A 16774-nucleotide genomic window follows, 5' to 3' on the forward strand; every position below is an offset into this window, starting at 1 on the left:
GTGACCCTGGGTAAGTCACTTAACCCTGTTTGCCTCAATTTCCTCATCTGTCAAATGACCTGGAGAAGGAAATGGCAAACCACTCCAGTGTCTTTGCCAAGAAAAACTCATGGACAGTCCATGGGGTCATGAAGAGTCAGATACAACTAAACAGACTCAACAACAATATGCTAAATAAATAAATAAATTAATTAATTAAAAGGAACTTTTTTGTTCATTTGTTTTTCATTCTAGACCTGTGCTATCATGCTAGAGGGAAATCCCTCTGAGGAATTCTACAATTTATAGTCTTGGTGATTTTTCTAGAGCACAGAGAAATTAAGTGGCTTGCCCCGAGTCATGTGGCAAGTAGAAAGGAAGGAAATAAGTATTTATTAAGCATGTGCTAAATTAGTGTGCCAGGTACTGTGCTAAGCACTTTACAAATATTATCTCATTTGATCCTCATAACAACCCTGGAAGTTAAGTGCTTATATTATTCCCATTTTACAGTTAAGGAAGTTGAGGCAAACAAAGATTAAGTAACATGTCTAATGGTCACACAGTTAATAGATGTCTGAGACAAGACTTGAACCCAGGTATTCCTGCCTCTAAGGCCAGATATCTATCTACCATAATTCTGTTTTTATGGTAATATGATTATCATCATTGTTGTTAGCAGCTGTAGCAGTAGCAGCAAGTACTAATAATTTGCATTTATATAACACCTTTATGGTTTACAAAGAGCTTTAGATATCTTTTTAATGTGCATTTTGCTTACAAATGGGAGCAGAGTAAGACAAAGTATATGGCTCACACAAATCCATCCTCATTATCAAAAAAATTACTCTAAGTACAAGGTCTATAAATGATGAACCAATAGTGTATTGGAAGGGGTCAAAAGACCTGGTTTCCACTTGTATGTAACCTTGAGCAAATAACTTCACTTCTCTGAGGCTCAGGTTCCTCATTTGTAAGATGAGGAGACTATTAAATGCTCTCTAATGCCCCTTCTAGCTCTGAATTCTTGAATTCTATGGATTAACTCACCTTGAAGAAAAATGCAAGCAACATTTTTTAAAAAGGAATTCAAGTTTGTTTTTACTTCTATAATATATGGGACTAGAATGGTTTAGAAAAATTCAGATAAACTAGTACATGACTTTGAGTAGTCATTAGACCTTTCTTTAAAAAAAAAAACCCTTATTTAATTTTGTTTTGTTTTTTTTAATTAGTAAGCATATTTTCTCTCCCTTTCAGAAAAACCAAACCCTTGTAACAAATGTGTGTAGTCAAGCAAAACAAATTCTTGCATTGGCCATGTCCAAAAATGTAGGTCTCATTGTATGTTTTCAATCCCTCACATCTCTCAGATCATGGGTAACATGTTTCATCATTAATTCTCTGGAATCATGGTTGGTCACTGAATTGATCAGAGTGCTTACGTCTTCCAAAGTTGTTTGTCTTTACAATATTTTTGTTATTGTATAAATTATTTTTCTTGGTGCTGGTCACTTCACTCTGTGGTACTTCATAAGAGTCTTCCCAAGTTTCTCTGAAAACTGTCCTTTTTGTCATCAGCCACTTACTGTTTGCTGTTGTTCAGTCATTTTTCAGTCATGTCAAACTCTTCATGATGCCATTTAGCATCATCTTGGCAAAAATATTGGAGTGGTTTGTCATTTCCTTCTCTAGCTCATTTTGCAGTTGAGGAAACTGAGGCAAACAGGATTAGGTGACTTGCTCAGTATCACATAGCTAGTAAGTGTCTGAGGCCAGATTTGGTACCAGTATTCAATAATTTGTATATCATAGTTTGTTCATTAATTCTCCAATTGATGGGAACTCCCTTAGTTTCCAGTTTTGTGCCACTACAAAAAAAGAAGGGGCTATTATAAATATTTTTTGTCCATATGGGCATTTTTCCTCTTTCTCCTATCTCTTTGGGGTATAGGCCTAGTAGGGTTATCACTGGGTCAAATAATATGAACAGTTCACTAAATTTTTCAATTTCTTCATCTGTAAAATAAGAAGGTTGAAGAAGATAGCAGTCCTGCCATCTGTAACTTTCTATAATTCTGTGACTTATCTATCTTTATAGGAATGTAAAATGGAAAGGCTAGGTATAGATAAGGACAAACAGGATATGACAAAGACTCTAATTCAGGGGTGGGGAATCCCATTGGATTCAGTTAAAGGGCCACACTTGAGGACTTAGAGGGCCACATGTGGCCTTGAGGCCACAGGTTCCCCAACCCTGCTAATATTTTAAAGCAAATTTTCCTAGGGAAAGAATGTCCTATGAGACAGTGTGGTACAGGTGGAAGCAGAGATGTAGTGGAAATAATGGTAGGTTTAGAGCCAGAAGCACTGAGTTCAAGTGCCACCTTTAATACTTACTAGCTTTGTGACCATGGATACATGTCACTTCTCTGTACTTTAGTTTTCTCATCTGTAAAAATGAAAGGTTTTAATTTAAATCTAAGTTCCCTTCTAGCTCATACTTTATGGTTAGGAAGGAATATACCTTGACACCCAATGGTTATTATCTGGACCTCCCTATTCAACTAATGAGTGTTCCTTTGGGGGAAAAATTCTTAATGAACCAATATCACCACCAACTACCACCTGATTTTTAAAAAGATATATAGTTTTCCTATTCTGCTTCATTGAGCCCTACCTAGAAGGTAGAGATATCCTGAAAGATAAGGTAACAATCACCATAGATAGTGAAAAGCAACATTGTGTGTTAGGGTTGGCAATCAAAGACAAAAGCTGAATGCTGAAAAGCAATAGGGCTTAAGGTGAAGTCTTAAGAATAAAAAAGGAGGAAGAAAGAATATTCTTTTAACCCCCATAATATAAAATTCTAATCATAGAATGAAAGAGTTGGAATAGACCTCAGAGGCCTTGTAGTTCAGTCGTTATCTGACCAAGAATCCCTGTTACAACATTACTAATTGGCTTCCCTAGCTTTCTTCAATATATAGTTCAAATCTCACATTCTGTAGGAGGACTTTCCAGGTTTCCTTTTCCCCAAAACCCACACCAACCATCTCTCTGAGGTTACCTTCCCTTTACACTGTTTATATCTTATATGCATAATTTTTTTCATGTTGTCTCACTATTAGAACGGGAACTCCTTGAGGACAGTCTATTGTCTTTATTTATATCCCCAGGGTTTAGCACAGTACTGGACACACAGTTGTTTAGCAGACATCTACTAGCAAGTCAACATCTTGTCTCCAAATCCCATCATCTCCCAAGAGAGCCCTTTTATTTTCATGCCATTCTAATTGTTAGAAAAGTTTTCCACACAGAACACCAAATCAAATCTTCCTCTCTGCATTATCTACTCATTGTTCTTAGTTCTGACCCCTAAGACTCAGCAAAAAAAAGTCCACTATTCCACCATAGAATAAAAAACAGGTCAGAGATCACTAAATAGAAGAGAGGTGGCATCTTTAACAAGAGAAAAAGGATTGTCAACTGTGGCCCTAGAGGAGACATAAACTGAGTCCAGAAAGAGTACAGGGAGACAGAAGACTCTGGCATTAATGGATTTCTACAACAATATGTATGTGTAATGGATTTCTACAACAATATGCAGGACACATTTTTGAGTTTGACCTGCATTGTTAACATTCTCTACATCACTTTCTTAAGACAACACCACAATAAATTAAGCCCTGATTTAACAATTGCTCTTGCCAGTAATGAGAGCTGGCTCCAGTGCATCCCTGGGTTTATAATATGCAGAGCTAGAGGGACTAGGTAAGGACCCAGAAAAGAGAAATTTGGGAGCTTGCTCAAGGTATCTAGCTTCTATGGAACAAGGTAAAGGAGAACTCCAGGTTTCCTTCTGGAATGATTGTCCAGTCCAATTCCCTAGTATAGTAAGGGTCATAGGGACCTAAGGAAGACAATCTATGTTACTACCTAGTTTCCTTTGCTTTGTGTTTCAGAAATAAGACATGTTTTTCAGGGTACAGAGGATGAAGAATTCCAATAGTTAAACTTCAGGAATTAATTTAATAGACCCAGAAGCTTGCCCTGGTTAAATTTGGTACCTTCCTGACACAATCAACTCATCAACAAATATGTATTAAACTCAATTCCATGCTTGGCAATGCTGGCTGTGCCAGTCAGCCCCATACCTACTATGTACCCAGGACACTAAAAGTAACTGTTTCTAGATATTACAACCTAGAATTTTTAATATTTCAAAATTATTTTAATTGTGTATAGCATAGTAAATAATATCATATTAATACATATAATGAGACACATATCTCAAAAGAATGATGTAGATACACAAGGAATTGATAGACCAACTTTGATTTTTAAAAAATAATATACTAAAAATGGCTGGTAGCTGGAGATGAATGCAGAAGCATGTAAGAATCCTGTAAGAATGCCATCCTGTAAGAATACCACTAAGAACACTAAAATGCAGAAAAGCCTGAGAATGGAATATACTAAGGGCAACAAAAAGAGATCAAGGAGTAAAAATGAAGGATAGAATTACTTGAGATAGAGAGATGATAATAGACAGAAAAAGAGAAGGTTCAATGCCCAAATTTTTTATACTTTTAAATTCTCTTCCAAGGAAAATAATCTTTTGATTTTAAAGGACATTTTAAATATGGCTATTAACAAGGCAAAATCCAAGATAAGTAGAGAAATCTAAATATGTTGGGCTTCAGAAGGCTGAACTAAGAACACAAGTAAAATAGTATTAGAGAGCACATAGATGCCATTTTCAAGTTCACATCACTAGACCCATATGAACCATAGTCCAAGATACTGAAAGGCCTGACAGTAGTGATTAGTGAGTTAGAATCTACCCTCTTCCCAACAAGGTCAAGGTCTCTCTCTCTCTGTCTCTCTCTCTCTGTCTCTGTCTCTCTCTCTGTCTCTCTCTCTCTCTCTCTGTCTCTGTCTCTCTCTCCCTCTCCTTCTCTCTCCCTCTTAAGCTTCTGTCTGATTTAGGATTAGAAAATCCTTATCACTCTGATTTAACTTTTGATTGCCCAACTAAACCCATTCAGAATAATTTCTTAGGATTGCCCTTTCAACAAATGCTCAAAGGCTGTCTCAAGTTGAGCTTTTCCTTCACCTTTCTCAACTCAGAGATCTTTTTTAGTCTCCCATGAAAATAAATAGGAACAGGGAGAAGCAAAGGACAAAAATTCTAAGTAGCCCTCGGCACTTTGTTCCAGATTTCTTTTATTGTATATGTGGCTAGCAAAAAGCTTTGAGCTTCCTTTGTGAGTTGATTCTTTTCATCCCAAATTAGTATACTTTACTAAATTTACTCAAATTTCATCTAATTATAGGTTATATCCTGTTGAGGTCTTAGATCCTGATTCTGTAATTTTCGATTCATTTTTTGTATGCATTCATCAAGTCAAGTCAACAAGCATTTATTAAGGACTCTATGTGACAGGCACTCTGCTTAGCATGGTGGGGAGGGGGAGGAGGGGGAGAAGAGGGGGGAAGAGCAAGGGGCATCTGCAGTTGTCCTGATCTATATCTTGACACTGGACTCAGATGGCTCCAAAGGAGAAAATGAGGCTGGTGACTTTGCACAGCCCTCCCTCACTTAACTCCAATTCACTCACATGTCATGGCATCAACTTCCTGATACCAGGTCTTCCCTACTCTAAGGCAGGTCTTCTTTCTATGTGTTACTCTACATTTCTTCTCTATTTAGTTGTTATGGATGAGAAAAGGAGAGCCAGGGCAACATAAGGACCTTTATGCCTTAGTTATAAGGCCCTCTTTGAGAAGGAAGGACAAACAACAGCACTGGGGATTTAAAGAAAGGCAAATAGATGGTCCCTGCTCTCAAGGAGCTCACAGTTTATTGGGAGAGACAACATGGAAACAGGTTATCTAGATGTAATCCATTGTATCCTCACACCACTTTGCCTTTAACAAATGAAATACCTTTATGATTTCTTTTCTCTTTTTCAGGGGTTCAATTTATATTCAGAAGTAGCCTATATTCAGACCAATTCAATCCATCTCCATTGAAAGTAGCACAGAAATTTCCCCAGTTCCTATGGAGATCACACAAAAGATGATTGCTAGAATATATGGGATAGTCAAAAGAGCACTGTCTATGGAGTTAAAGAACATGGGTTTAAATTCTATCTCTGAGAATTACTATGTGACCTTGATCAAGTCACTTAAGCACCATTGGCTTTAGTTGACTAGAGGGCCTCTGAAATTCTTTCTGTCTCGAGATCAATGATAATTCCAGAGGTGACTGGAGATTAGGATTAAACTTCAAATTAGAAACTAACAGTTAACTACAAGCCTGATTCCATGCATTAAATAAACCAGGTAACAAATATGTAATGAAAACCTACTACTTTCAAGGCACTGTAGTTAAGAAATTGAATATGAAAAGTTCATACTTACATAGGGTTGCCATGGTCTCTTATTCACTAGTCCTTATTCATTCATTCATCAAGGGGAAAAAATGCATTAAGGGTATAGAGAACCCTGTGCTTAGTGCTGATTTATTCCAGTTTGCTTTCTAAAACATATCTTTTTGCCCTTTCTAAGGCAAAGAAGCTACCCTGCTGATGCAAAATCTGAACAGACTGCCAACAGCTGAGGAAAAACTTGAAGTTTTATTCAAGAAGTATGCTGAATTGGTCAGTATGTCCTTTGCTAGCCTCTTAGTGGAACAAAGATTATTTAATGTAACAATTATTAATCAATTTAATATTTTAAAATTAGTTTAATAATTACTAACCTAATAATTACTTGATTTATTAATCCATGGAATTTTGCTTTTGTTTGTTTTTATATGTGTCTGCGATTTCATTTATATGGAGAACTCTTGGCATGGAAACCCCCTCCATGAAGATTGTCAATTAATCTATAATTGAAGGTATTAGTTGCTTAGAACACTAAGGGGTTCAGGGACTGGCCCATGAACACACCATGTAAGCGTCAGAGTCAAGATGAATCTAGGTCTTCCCTACTCTAAGGCAGGTCTTCTTTCTTTGTATTACTCTGCATTTCTTCTCTATTTAATTGTTATGCTTGGGAAAAGGAGAGCCAGGGCAACATAAGGACCTTTGTGCCTGGTGGGAAAAACACTGTGGCTTTAGATTCAGAGGACCAGCATTCAAATTTTAGCTCTTCTACTTGCTACCTGTGTGACCTTGGGCAAGTTATATCACTTCTCTGGGTCTCAGTTTTCTCATCAGTAAAATGAACTAGGTAATCTTGGGAGAATTCCTCAACCCAGGGATCCTAAACTCCTCCTGGAGAGTTATTCCTTCCACCTCAGTTCACTTGGCTGGAAGTCAATAAATCAAGAGGCAAAAATAAAAGATAAAAGGCTTAAATAGTATCAGCTGATGGGCAAAAATAGATAGACAGACAGACAGACAGACAGGTAGGTAGATAGGTAGATAGATAGGTAATGTGTGTGATTTTACATAGCTAAGGCAATATTATAGGCGGCAAAAGGACTCTGTCATGAAACAGCTCAGCCATTTTCCTTATTTGAGAGGTTGAAAAACAGGGACAGATTATCAGGTGATTTGGAATGGGGAGAATGTCTTAACCTTGGGATTGTATTGTTAACTTCGATTTTATTGATTACTATCTTCATAGTCTCTGGTGTTGCCAAAGATCTGGCTATTCCTTTGGGGATGTTTTCATGTAATGAATTTCATCAGACCATCTTGGTGGGGCAGAAGGTATAGGAAGTCAGTCTCTAGTCAATCTCATCAGAATATCCAGGTGGGGTAAGAGGTCTCCAAGATAATAGAAGCCTTCTTCAAGGTAGAAACTATAGACTTGTTGAACAAAATACTGACTGAGGGTCCATATATACAACCTTGTAGCTCCCTTTCTTTGACCTCTAAGCTTACTTTTTCTGGGGAGAAGCTATTTCCCCCAAACTCACCATAGCACACAGGTTTTATCCATTTCCTCCACAAACTTTAAGGACCATTCCAACTCTCAAGCCTTTTAGCCTTTGTTTTAAATAACCTGTACCCCCTCAGTTGGTCAGCTGAAGTCAGCCACCCATAGCCAAAGGGCACATGTATTTTTTCAAATTTATGACTCAGATAACAGCTGCAATCCCAAAACAGCTATCACTCTGCTATAGTCAGACAACTCATTTTCAGTTTCATTTCCGTCTGTGGTTTTTTGTTTGTTTAATTCTTCCTACTCATTTGTGTTGGAGAGGCAAAGACATGAGAGTAAGGCCTACATGTCTGCACAATACCAAAACTGCCTTCAATGACCAGACAAGCTAACAGCCTGCCACCATTAGCTAGCTGCAGCCATTGCCACTGTTACGGCTTTTTTTGCTCTAATGTAATTATATACTTAAAAATATTATCCTGGGGAAGAGGCTATGGGCATCACCAGACTGCCAAAAGGATCCATGACATAAAAAAAAGTTAAAAACCCCTGATCTAGCACAGCTGCCTTTTTGATGAATGAATAAATGAATGAGGGAGTAAGTAAGAAGGGTAAGGAACTTCAAAGTAAAGAAACTTCCTCTACCAATGCAGATCTGTATCTGCTCTGCAAATTATGGTCTTCGAGAGTTACCTGGTGACTGGAGAAGTTAAATGATTTGACCAGGGTCACATAACCAGTTTTCGTTAGAAGCAGGATTTAACCAGGTTTTCCTGACTTCAAAACCGGGTGTCTATCTAGTATGCTACATTGCCTCTAATAGATGAATAAATACCCTCTACAACATCCCTGAGAAGTGTCCATCCAAATTCTGTACATCTCCAACGATAGGGAGCTCAATTCCTCATAAGGCAGCTATTTTTTAAAGCAGCTCTAATTATTAGGAAATGCTTTACATCTAGCAAAAATCTACTAATCAATTAATATCTACTCATCCACTGAAATTTTATCATTAGGTACAGGAATATAGGAGACAATTGGTTCAGTTTCTGGTCTAAATGTCCCATACAGCTCGAGCTATGTGACCTTTTGAATCTAATGCAAGAAGCTATTTAAGGGAACTATGACTTAGGAGCTAAAAGGGATCTCAGAGGTCACTCTAGCATTTTACAAATAAGGAAACTGAGACCCATGAATGAAGAATGATCTGCCCAGGGTCATACAGCAATAAGTAGCAGAGCCGAGATTCAAAACTAGTTCTTCTGATTTTAACATCAGTGCCCTTTTATTGTACTGTACTGACCACAGAAGCTCTTGTCCAGCTTGCCTAAAATCTTGTCCATGAGGCCAAAGCCTTCTAGAGCCCTTTGCATTTGTGCAATAACCTGCAAGCAATCAGATCTTGATAAGATTTCCCAAATTAACTCAATAAATCTTTTGATACTCAGTGATTTCAAAGTAAAAGGGGGCTCAGAAAAAAAAATATTGTTCAGTAGTTGCCATTTTTAACAGGATCCCACCCAAATGAAGCTTAGATCACAGACTGTTGGTATTTCAGTCACTACCTATAAAAAAAGTACATTAGAAAACTGGCTAAATGGATGATCCAGAACTGAAAAACTGTACTATCTCATTGTCTTAATTACTCATAGCCAATCCTCTGCTCCCTAATTTAGATGACAATATAACAAATGTCCAGGCACTTCAGTTATGTCTGAGTCTCTGTGATCCCTGGCACAGTGGATAGAGGGCCAGGCCTGGAATCAAGAAGACTCATCTTCCTGAGTTCAAATTAGGCTGCAGACACTTACAAGCTGTTTGACCTTAACCCTGTTTGCCTCAGTTTCCTCATCTGTAAAATGAGCTGGAGAAGAAAGTGGCAAACCACTACAGTATCTTTGTCAAGAAAACTCCAAATGGGGTCATGAAGAGTCATGACTAAAAAATTACCAAACAACAACAACAACATAACAAATATCAGAATTTGCAGAATTGACATAAAACATTTTCACTAAAGTCCCACTCTTGATGCAAAGATGATTTTGAGACCCTGAAGACTTGTCTGAGGATGGATGTGCTGGGCTAAGTTATCAATTCATCACTAGAAGACTGGCCATTAGCTGACTTTTTTTTTGCCAAAGCAACTCATAAAATGGGAAAAAAATATAAATGAACCTTTAGTCCTTTGCAACCCCTTCTACATCTTCAGTGATGATGGCTGACCAGGAAGAAATCAAGCAGAGGATGCTAAAAACCTCAGTTTTTAAATCCACTACAAACATTAATTCAGCTGTTAGTACTTTTTATTTTAGTCTCTGTCCAATGAAAGAGTTGATCTACTACCACAGAAATTGAATCACAACCATACTGACATTCTTATTATCAACAAAAGCAGAAGAAATGGCTATAAAGAAATTTGGCCTGCATGTTCTCCTTGGAGATACAAATAAAGAACAGGCAGAGAACCTCAAAGGCAACAAAAAACATTGTTTAGTTGAAATTTGTAGTTTTGTCTTCTTAAACTTATGATGTATATAAGAAAGCCATAAATGGGAATTCTGGTATCTAAGACAAATTCATTTATTGGGGTGGGGAGAAGAGTTCTACCTAATCAAGTGCAGTTGTATCGAAAGAAGGGCCAGATTGCCCTACAGAAAACCTGAGCCAAACCTCCTTGGCATAGTCCCCTTAACCCTTTTAATCCACAGGAGACAGCAGCAGGCAGGGAATACCAAAGCAGGACCAGGCCCTATAACAACAGGACCATTGGGCCTAGTGACCTTAGACCAGGCAAGGGAGCAGAGGTGGTAATGCCAAGGACAGTGGACAAGAGGGCCACTGCAGGGAAACAAGAATGCTGTCTAGTGCCCTGGAGACAAAGTTCTAGTCACCTGACAAGAGTTATGTCTCCACATAAAAACAAAGCAATCACAGTAAAGATAATTATATCTTACACAAATATGCATTGCAAAGGATAAAGTAGAGAAGTTCTCTGACAAACTTGACAAGATCTTCCAAACTAGCTTAATATATATTTCAATATTTAGTGACTTTAAATAAAAAATGGGAACAGGAAAAATATGGTTCAGTATAAAATTACTAAAAAGGCTAAGGCACTGTAGACTGTTCAAAAGCTTCATATCCATTAATTGTGAATACTTATTTTTTAAATAAAAAGAATAGAATTAGAAGGTACTAAATATACTAGAAATGAAATTGACACCTTAATAGGCAAGAAGCAACAGTTTGCAGACACAGCAGTCATCTCAGAATTAGCTGTTCGTGTGCAGTCAGACCACTATCTGGTTAGAACCAACTTTAAGGTTGGTTCTATAATAATGACAAATTATGACAAATGATAAAGACAAAAAGTTTCTGCAGATAATTAGAATAGTTCCAACCTGACCTGTTTAAATAAGGTACTGATTCTGAAGGGAAAAAGAGGGGAGGGGAAAGAGGAATACATAAAAGTAAAGATGTTGATTTTATTGTCATTTCCAAGAGAAATTTAACAAATGTAAAACAGTCACCACAATGGGGAAGTCTAAACAGAACAGAAACCACATTAGCTAGGAAACACTTAATCTTTTTTTAGTCAATCAAAGAAATATGGCAGCCAAGAGAAACACAAATTTAGAGCACATGCTGACATGCAAAAAGCTACAAAAAAATGGTGGAAGATTATGAGCTGTACCATTTCAAAAGACGTGGGGGAAAACCCAAAGAGAAAATGAGCTTGCAAAGAGATTGGTATTCGTTCCATTACTGCCAAGTTATCCAAAGAGCATTTATAGATACATCAGTGGGAATACAACAGAGATACAAAATGGAACAGATTTGCTGACACAACAAAATGAAAATTTTCATCAGAAGCAAAAGCAGGACCACTGTAGTTGGACTCTATCTATTCCCATTCTACAATATGAAATAGATTTAGGACTTAAGAAGCAAAATCAAGAAAAGAGGTTGGCTTTGACCTTGCACTGTGAACTTATTGAAGAAATCTTACCGAAGAAATCTATGCCAGAAGTAACACAATTTTAAAGTCTCTTGGGGTCAGTTTTCAAGATTTCTCAAGGAGAGGGAGATATCAAAAGAATAAAAAAAAGAAAAAGGTCATGAATAGGGTTCTTACAAAAAAAAAGTCAACTGAGAAGACATCAGCAACTACTGATGCCTATTTTCAGATATCTATAAGATTCTTCATGAGAATGGTCTATGTATAGTATACATTGAAGAAATTATTACTGAAAATGTAAAAAGGGAACAAACAATTTTCCGTAGCAGATCCCATATTTATAGCCACATAACTGAGAGATGTAAAGCATATGATATCTTGATATGTTTAGTGTTTATTGATTTCAGGAAAGCATTTGACTCAAGAAAGCAAAATGTAGCCTTGAAGGCTTCCCTCATACAAGATGTTTGATCAAAATCATATATGAATTCATGACAGACACGATAACACAGATAACTCAGTTCAACAATATGCTGAATTTTGACAAGTGGAATGTTAAAAGGTGTTCACCAGTGTCATAGCAGATGCTTTGCATAAGAGCCAAATAAACCAATTATTTCCTATTTATAATGAGGTACTCTGAATATTCCTATTCCTAGATTATGTCATACTAATTTAATCAAGTTCTGGAATACTACAAAGCTTCATCAGAGACATACGCTATGATATCAAAGAGATTGGTCTAACCAATGCACAGGAAAAACAATGTAGTTTTAAAAGATACACTTTTCTTCCATCATGATAAGCAGCTATCTAGTCATTCAGATCAATCAATCAGCTAATATGTGTATCTGAGATATATACTGTAGATGGACAATGAGCTTGGCTAGAATAATAGAAAAAAAATGAAGATGTACTGCATTTGATAAATTGTGTGGTGCTTTCAATTCCAAATTGCCCATTGCAGCAAAAATTTCTCTCTTTAACACTAATACTCTCCCAATGATGCTACATATCTGTAAGTCATAAAATACTATGAATCAGAAGAATTTAAATTATACATGAATCAAAGGGCAATTAAATGTTATGTATAAGCAGGCTATAACATGTTGCCATCTATGGCATATAGGGAAGCCAAGTAAAAGACATTATTGAAGATTTTTATGACCAGGGAAGAAAGTAAGCTAGTCATGTAGCACTAATGAGAGACAGCATAAGTAGTACACTGATATCCTTGAGATACTAAAGAAACATATGCATTGTTTTGATCTTATATGGATATTTGATGGGGAATCATAGTCAAGAAAAGGCCAGAATGAGAAGGTATAATGGAGTTGTAATCTACCTTGTTTGAAAAAGTATCCATACCAATGAATCATTAATCTAACAAAACATAGACAAATTCCCTCAATTCAGAGTTATGAATTATACAACCCAGGAGTGTGTTCACTTTTGCACAGTTTGAATCCTCTAGTATTTCTGATTTTGTTCATTCATAATTAGGGAAAAATAACATACAGTACACAGCTGAATTAAGAAATTATTCAAGAGACAATTTCAAATTTCTTGAATTTGAATGAGGTTAAAACACCATCTGTTTACTCTGAAATTCTGCCTCACAACCATCAGATGGGCAAAGCTGACAAAAAGAGACAAAACAATTGTTAGAGAGGTTGAGGGAAGATAGGCACACTAATACACTTTTTGGGGAGCAGTGAATTGGTCCAACAATTCTAGAAAGCAATTTGGAGCCATACTCAAAGAATTACTAAACTGTGTATATTCTTTAACTTAACAATAGCACCATTAAGTAGGGACATACCCCAAAAGAGCTCAAAGACAGAAGGAAAGGAGCCAAAGGTATTCAAAGAAGCACTCACTACGGTAGCAAAGAATAAGAAACAAAGTGGGTGTCCATCAACTGGGGAGTGCCTGAATCAATTATGTTACAGGAATATGATGGAATATTATTATACTATAAGAAATGATGAAAGAGATAAATTCAGAGAAACCTTGGAGGACTTGCAGAACCAGGGAGACATTTTTACAGTGACTACAGTAATGTAAAGAAAGAGATCTTTGAAAGACTTAAGAACATTAATCAATGCGACTTCAAAAGACTAATGAAGCAAGTTTCCTACTTCTTGTCAAAGAGGTGATAGACTTGAGGTACAGAATGAGATTTATGTTATCAAATAAAGCCAACAGGTACATTTGTTTTTCTTGACTATACTTATTTCTTATAAAGGAAGATTTCTGTGGAGGGACAAAGAAGTTGTGAGGTAAGAGAGTTGATGAAGAGAGATAATGATGCAATTAAAAAAAAAGAATATTAAAGAGACATTTTGAAATACAAAGAAAAGAACAGGGCAGGGAAGGGGAAATTCAAAAGGAGATAATATCAAAGTAGTGTTGTTACTATCGCATTAAATTTAATATGTGTTTATAAAACAAACTACATATATGGAAGTTCATGGTTTTATCCTTTTTTTCTGTTCTTTATATATTTAATTGTACATGTTTATTGATGTTTGATAAGTTTGTTAAAAAAAAAAGAAAACTTAAAAAAAAAAACCTTACCACATTTCATGGGTCTGTAAGACCTAAAGATTCATCAGCACACAATTCATTTGACTCAGCCTGAGTTGGCAGGGAGATCATGCACACCCAGAAGATACCCCATACAAGGAAGGATATTTGTCTCCTAGCAGGAGTGCCTGAGGCACTGGTCCCAGACAGGGTCCTGGTGGCCAGTGGGTCTGAGGACTTGATGGTTATTAATGACTAAAACACTGTTGTTTTTCTCATATAGTTTGGTGAAGAAAGGGAGGATAGACCATCCTTCCACATAGTGCAATAGATTCTTGAATGTGGGGGTTCCAAATCCTGTGAGTTTGAAATTAGAGGCCCTATTCTCACTGGTTCAGTGATGGAGAAGGAAAGAAGAAGTGCTGGAGCAAGGACTTAGGGGTCAATGATGGCCTCCTTTTACTTGGGTGCTCAGTGGCCATACAAAGTTGAAATACTATAGCTTTCTTGGTAGTGGCAGGTAGACTAGATCTCTGCTCCCCATGTGGCAACTGGCTTCACCCATCTGCCCCTACGTCCCAGAGTACTCACTGGTAATGGAGTACTGAGATGTCACTTTTAGATGGTTGCTTCAAATGGTTAAGTGATACAGTGCCAAGCAAATATTCCCTCCACAATTGGCAGTAACATACAAGATAGGAGGTTTCCAAATCCCAGAGAGGGTTGCAGCAATATTGTGGTGGTGAAAAACAACATAGTGAGTACTGGGGCCCTACTGGGTAGTGGATTTCAAGGTAAGCAGGAACCCAGACCTAGTACCTGAGTGGGACTGGGGCTGGGGCATCTGGGGCACCACTTGTCAGGTGATGACCATTCCACTCCTGCTCTCTCATTACCTCTATTTAGCTTAGACTATAGGGCACTGCTTCCTCATCAATATAATAAGAGACTGGAGCTCTCAATGTCCTTTCCAGTACTAACATTCTATCATTATATGATTCTATTTTAAAACATTTAGTTTCTCAAAAGGGAAAAAAGAAAAAAAGGTTTTATAGATGGAAAGTCAATGTATCTATCTTGATCATGTATTTACAGGATATCCCAAAAGTCTTAGTGCAGTTTACTATATTTTATCAATAAGATTGGGGCCACTTTTAAATAGATTTTAGTCTTTGGTCTATTGTATATACTGAAAGCATAAGGGGGTAAAAGTGACTCAGTCCAGGCAGTAAACTGCACTAAGACTTTTAGGATATCCTGTACTCTAGAGTGCTAGACCCAAGGACACTAAAAACATTTATAAAAGGCCATGACTATTCTAAAACACTTATCAAATTTAATCAAAATTATTTACCATCATTAAGGATTCTAACAAACACAGGTTGTAACATTGAAAACTAATTTGTTTTTACCTCTCTCCTTTCATTACAGAGATGCAGGACTATGTATGTGTAATATGTCATGTACTGTTAGACACAGTTGATGTGTTGGTTGCTTTTTATATCTCTTTCTTTTAAATTCTTTTTAAATTCTTTAAATTTTTAAATATTAAAAAATAAGGGTGATATAAAAATGAAAAGTAACAATAAAAATAAGATAATTTTTTAAAATTAATTTTAAACTAAAAGAACAGTGTATCCAGTAACAGAGAAAAGAGCTTTCATTGTTAGACCAATCAAGATAGACCTCATAGTGAATTTCAATGTAGAGTTGGAATCCTATAACACAAGAAAACATTATATGGTCAAAGGGTAAGCTCTGAACTCTTTCCTCCTATTCATATAATATAAGGATCTTCTATATTGTCACTGAAGTGAATCCATAGAGTGCCTAAGTTTTTAGTTCTTTAAAGGAAATGTCCAAATGTTTCTCTGAAGATTTAAAAAAAAACTTTCAGGGATTAAAAGAATATTCATCAAAAGCTAAGAATAAGCACAAGAAATTTTAGCTCAAGTATAATCAAATTACATCTGTCTAGTAACTGGATTACACAATGAAAGGGCTTCATCTGCCCCCATAAATGAGAATTTTGCACAAGAAACCACATAACAAAACGTCACTCATCTTCTAATTGTGCCTCTATTAAGATATCAATTTCAGTAGCAATTCATCATTCGTATGTGTCTGATTTTTCTCTATGCTAACTCCCCCTGATTTGACTTGAGTAGAAATTGTTCAAAAGTATGAGTGCAGAATATGACAGCATGTAGCTTTTGTGTAAGGATGACTATAACTTTGTTTTTTTGTTTTGTTTTGTTTTGTCATTTTAATGGTTGGAACCTCAAAAGATTTACTGTGACACATTCAGTTCAATAAAACAAAAGCCAATATTTCTCATATGATGAACATTATAGCACTTGCCAAAGTACAACGTATCTATAAGCCAAAGGGATTAGTCCAGGTTTT

The 16774-nt window shown here is 36.5% G+C and overlaps 1 protein-coding gene across 1 annotated transcript in view; it reads left to right on the top strand.

Moving 5' to 3' along the window:
- TXLNB (taxilin beta) overlaps positions 1-16774 on the top strand; it is a 69903-nt gene that overhangs the window by 24234 nt on the left and 28895 nt on the right. Inside the window, exon 3 of the mRNA XM_027850720.1 lies at positions 6556-6647. Within this exon, the coding sequence (XP_027706521.1) occupies positions 6556-6647 (92 nt within the window). The remainder of the gene's footprint in view (positions 1-6555; positions 6648-16774) is intronic.

This window comes from Vombatus ursinus, unplaced genomic scaffold (genome assembly GCF_900497805.2).
Source record: "Vombatus ursinus unplaced genomic scaffold, bare-nosed wombat genome assembly UNPS02009132.1, whole genome shotgun sequence".
Lineage (NCBI taxonomy): Eukaryota > Metazoa > Chordata > Mammalia > Diprotodontia > Vombatidae > Vombatus > Vombatus ursinus.